At 45.5% G+C, this 5000-nt stretch overlaps 1 protein-coding gene across 1 annotated transcript in view; it reads right to left on the bottom strand.

Moving 5' to 3' along the window:
• The window catches only part of LOC139403169 (relaxin receptor 2-like), a 171763-nt gene that overhangs the window by 118467 nt on the left and 48296 nt on the right, over window positions 1-5000 (bottom strand). The window contains exon 6 of the mRNA XM_071146873.1: window positions 1413-1484. Coding sequence (XP_071002974.1) covers window positions 1413-1484 — 72 coding nt within the window. The remainder of the gene's footprint in view (window positions 1-1412; window positions 1485-5000) is intronic.

The raw sequence follows: 5000 nt of genomic DNA, 5'->3' as shown, positions 1-5000 counted from the left end.
CTCCTTGGTTGGGGACAGAATTAGGCTGTAGGCCCTCCTTGGCTGGACAGATCTAGGCTGTAGGCCCTCCTTGGTTGGAGACAGATCTAGGCTGTAGACCCTCCTTGGCTGGAAAGATCTAGGCTGTAGGTCCTCCTTGGTTGTGGACAGATTTAGGCTGTAGGCCCTCCTTGGTTGGAGACAGATCTAGGCTGTAGGCCCTCCTTGGCTGGACAGATCTAGGCTGTAGGCCCTCCTTGTCTGGGGACAGATCAAGGCTGTAGGCCCTCATTGGCTGGACAGATCTAGGCTGTTGGCCCTCCTTGTTTGGTGACAGATCTAGGCTGTAGGCCCTCCTTGGTTGGAGACATATCTAGACTGTAGACCCTCCTTGGCTGGACAGATCTAGGCTGTAGGTCCTCCTTGGTTGTGGACAGATTTAGGCTGTAGGCCCTCCTTGTTTGGGAACAGATCTAGGCTGTAGGTCCTCCTTGGTTGTGTACAGAATTAGGCTGTAGGCCCTCCTTGATTGGAGACAGATCCAGGCTGTAGGCCCTCCTTGGCTGGACAGATCTAGGCTGTAGGCCCTCCTTGTTTGGGGACAGATCTAGGCTGTAGGTCCTCCTTGTTTGGGGACAGATCTAGGCTGTAGGTCCACCTTGTTTGGGGACAGATCAAGGCTGTAGTCCCTCCTTGGTTGGGGACAGATCTAGGCTGTAGGCCCTCCTTGGCTGGACAGATGTAGGCTGTAGCCCCTCCTTGGTTGGACAGATCTAGGCTGTAGGCCCTCCTTGTTTGGGAACAGATCTAGGCTGTAGGTCCTCCTTGGTTGTGGACAGAATTAGGCTGTAGGCCCTCCTTGGTTGGAGACAGATCTAGGATGTAGGCCCTCCTTGGCTGGACAGATCTAGGCTGTTGGCCCTCCTTGTTTGGGGACAGATCTAGGCTGTAGGCCCTCCTTGTTTGGGGACAGATCTAGGCTGTAGGCCCTCCTTGTTTGGGGACAGATCTAGGCTGTAGGCCCTCCTTGGTTGGGGACAGAATTAGGCTGTAGGCCCTCCTTGGCTGGACAGATCTAGGCTGTAGGCCCTCCTTGGTTGGGGACAGAATTAGGCTGTAGGCCCTCCTTGGCTGGAAACATAATTAGGCTGTAGGCTCTAATTTTCTGTTTGTGTCTCTCTCAATCAATTAAATTCAAAGGATTTTATTGGCATGGGAAACATGTTTACATTGCCCCCCCTTCTCTCCCTTTCCTCTGTCTACCCCTCCCTCTCTCTCCCCACCTCTCTCTCTTTCTACCTCCCTCTCTCTCTCCCCACCTCCCGCTCTCTCTCCCCACCTCCCGCTCTCTCTCCCCACCTCTCTCTCCCCACCTCCCTCTCTCTCTCCCCCTCTGCCTTCAGTAAGATGCAGACCGGTATTTCAGTACTCACAGTTTCTCTAGTTTGTGGAGTCCACTGAAGGCTTCATTGGAGATCGTCTGAATGCTGTTGTTCTGTAGGAACCTACAAGTAGAAACACACAGAAACACACCGTTAAAACTTCTTGCTCCTACTTGAGACGCAGATGTCTCAAGTAGACACCTGGCAATGCAAATGCGCTACGCTAAATGCTAAATGTACTCGGTAAAACTCAAAGGTTCATCAAAATGCACATGCAGGGTATTGAAATAAAGCTACACTCGTTGTGAACCTAGCCAACAAGTCAGATTTTTAAAATGCTTTTCGGCGAAAGCATGAGAAGCTATTATCTGATAGCATGCAACACCTCAAAATGCCTGAATGCGACGTAAACAAAGATTTAGCTTAGCCGGCGCTACACAAAACGCAGAAATAAAATATAAAACATTCATTACCTTTGACGAGCTTCTTTCTTGGCACTCCTATATGCCCCATAAACATCACTATTGGGTCTTTTTTTCGTTTAAATCGGTCCATATATACCCAAAATAGCTTTCTATGGAAGCAGTGTGATTCAGAAAAAAACATTGTTTTAAAACGCTGCGTCATTTTTTTAAATTTAAAAAGTCGACGATAAACTTTCACAAAACACTTCGAAATACTTTTGTAATCCAACTTTAGGTATTAGTAAACGTTTATAATCTATCAAAATGATTACAGGGCGATGTGTATTCAATAGCTCCTCGTCTTCAAATCAATGGCTGCCAATGTGCACATTTAAAACATCCTGGTGGAGACCGGAAGAAATTGAATCCAGTTAGTTGGATTTACCAAGAAAAAACTCCCTGGAAAATGACGACAATGGCGACATCGTGTGGAATCTGTAGGAATTGCATGCAGGTCCATAATTAATTTTGTGCCCTTTTAACAACCATGAAAATGACGCATGGAAATTATTTTTAGCTTTCAGAGAGCAGTTTTTCTTGCGTTTTTCAATGAAACACACGATCTGTTATAGTCACAGCCGTGATTTAACCAGTTTTAGAAACTTCAGAGTGTTTTCTATCCACACATACTAATCATATGCATATGCTATATTCCTGGCTTGAGTAGCAGGACGCTGAAAAGTTGCGCGATTTTTAACAGAATGTTCGAAAAAGGAAGGGGTAGACTTAAAAGACTGTACTGGGTTAGCAGTGGTTCCACATGACTTCGCCAGGTCCTAGTAAACATATTGTTAATAGCCTTCTCATTCTAAAATAACGTAAAGTCATTAGGATTGTCGTACATAACACACACGTTTCTAGCTACAACACAGCCAGTACAGTCACAACCCAGTACAGTCACAACCCAGTAAAATGTTAACCCAGTACAGTGTTTACCCAATACAGTGTTAACCCAGTACAGTCCCAACCCAGTACAGTGTTAACCCAGTACAGTCACAACCCAGTACAGTCCCAACCCAGTACAGTCACAATCCAGTACAGTCCCAACCCAGTACAGTGTTAACCTAATACAGTGCTAACCCAGTACAGTCCCAACCCAGTACAGTCCCACCCCAGTACAGTGTTAACCCAGTACAGTCCCAACCCAGTACAGTCCCAACCCAGTACAGTGTTAACCCAGTACAGTCACAACCCAGTACAGTCCCAACCCAGTACAGTCACAACCCAGTACAGTGTTAACCCAGTACAGTCACAACCCAGTACAGTCCCAACCCAGTACAGTCACAACCCAGTACAGTGTTAACCCAGTACAGTCACAACCCAGTACAGTCCAAACCCAGTACAGTGTTAACCCAGTACAGTGTTAACCCAGTACAGTCCCAACCCCGTACAGTCCTAACTCAGTACAGTGTTTCCCCAGTACAGTCCCAACCCAGTACAGTCCCAACCCAGAAGTGGTGGCAGGGCTTATCCGCTGGTCTAGAGCTTAACATGGATAGCATGGTGAAGGTCTTTACAGTGAGACACCCATAACTTGCTAGGTGTGTGTGTGTGTGTGTGTGTGTGTGTAACTTAATGAATAAAGGATGAGGAACATAATGAATCCTGAAACTCTATGGGAAAATCACTCTTTAAACACACACACACACACACACACACACACACACACACACACACACACACACACACACACACACACACACACACACACACACACACACACACACACACACACCAGCATATTCCATCCATCGGGACCATAATAACAGTCTCTCTGCTGAATAACTAATGCCGGATATGCAAATTACATCTCTTTGAAAGATGCTGTAAACAAACTCTGACATGACCTACGAACCTTTGCCTTGATTCAAACTGAGGGGGTGGTGTTACTCCTCACAGTTCCAGACAGGGCAGGTCTCAGGGAAGATTGAATACCACAAACGGCAGAAATCTAGACAGACGCAAGCCAGGGACAATCCGCGGCCCCAGCTACTATGGCTAACTGTGTTCGAGCCCTCAAGAAAACCCTGCTAGCTTGAAGGCAGCCAGGCTACGCTATCAGCCGGGCTACGCTATCAGCCGGGCTACACTAGCAGCCGGGCTACGCTATCAGCCGGGCTACGCTAGCAGCTAGGGCCAAATAGCTCCTCAGACCCGGCCTTGATCGGCAGGATCACTGGACAGATAGTAGCGGTCCCGGAGACTGATACCATCCGAGGCGCGGGATCCAAACTCAAAAAGTAGCTAGCTAGCTAACTAAGAAACTTTTCAATACACTTTCAAAGCAACAATCTTTGCCATGTCTATTTCATCTAATATTTGAATTATTCAAGAACCAAAAAATACAACAATATCCATGGGCTAAAAACAACTCAAATGAAACGTTAGCTGACATGGACTAGTTGATCTGGACATTTATAACAAGTTAAAAAATAGGTATACGACGATTAACAAGAGGAAAACTCTTGACACACAACCCCATTTTTGAAAAATACACCTTGTGCATTCTTCTATTACAATGTTCAAGAGTAAGTTTAAAAGCTGGATTGAGTTCCTTAAAAAAAGATATACTGTATATGTTATTGGACCCCGCTACGCCCCCTTACCAACCTTTAAATTACTGACCGCCCTCCTACCTCCTGCCTGATGAATAAGAACCGGATAAACAGGAGTCACGCAGCGTGCATTCCTACGTGTGTGTGTGTGTGTGTGTGTGTGTGTGTGTGTGTTTGTTTGTGTTTTCTGTGTGTGATTGATAGTAGCTATATTAAATAGTGAATCTCTCCCTGAGAGATGTCAGATCACTATATGACAGGTTAGTGTGGAGAATAAGAAAACATTTCTCCTCCAACACCTGGGACCTGCGTTGGAATACGTGTGATTGGATGAGCCGCAACAGAACGGAAGAAAAAAACCCACAAGCTATATATATATATATTTTTTTTTAAAACCTTTTATCTAAACGAAGAAGTCCCACTGAGACAAGGACCTTTCAGTATGAGTCACAAGGGATTTGGGGTAAAACGTCAAAAGACAGATGTCCCTATGCAACAAAACTATCTTTTGTTTTAGATCGTTATTTTGACAAGCAGCCTTAGTCTTTGGTTTTAGAAGTTGGGTTATTCTTCATTTTATTTTTCACTATTTTCTACATTCAAGAATAATAGTGAAAACA

The sequence above is a fragment of the Oncorhynchus clarkii genome, unplaced genomic scaffold (assembly GCF_045791955.1).
Source record: "Oncorhynchus clarkii lewisi isolate Uvic-CL-2024 unplaced genomic scaffold, UVic_Ocla_1.0 unplaced_contig_9054_pilon_pilon, whole genome shotgun sequence".
Taxonomy (NCBI): domain Eukaryota; kingdom Metazoa; phylum Chordata; class Actinopteri; order Salmoniformes; family Salmonidae; genus Oncorhynchus; species Oncorhynchus clarkii.
This window is presented reverse-complemented; position numbering and strand designations above follow the sequence as displayed.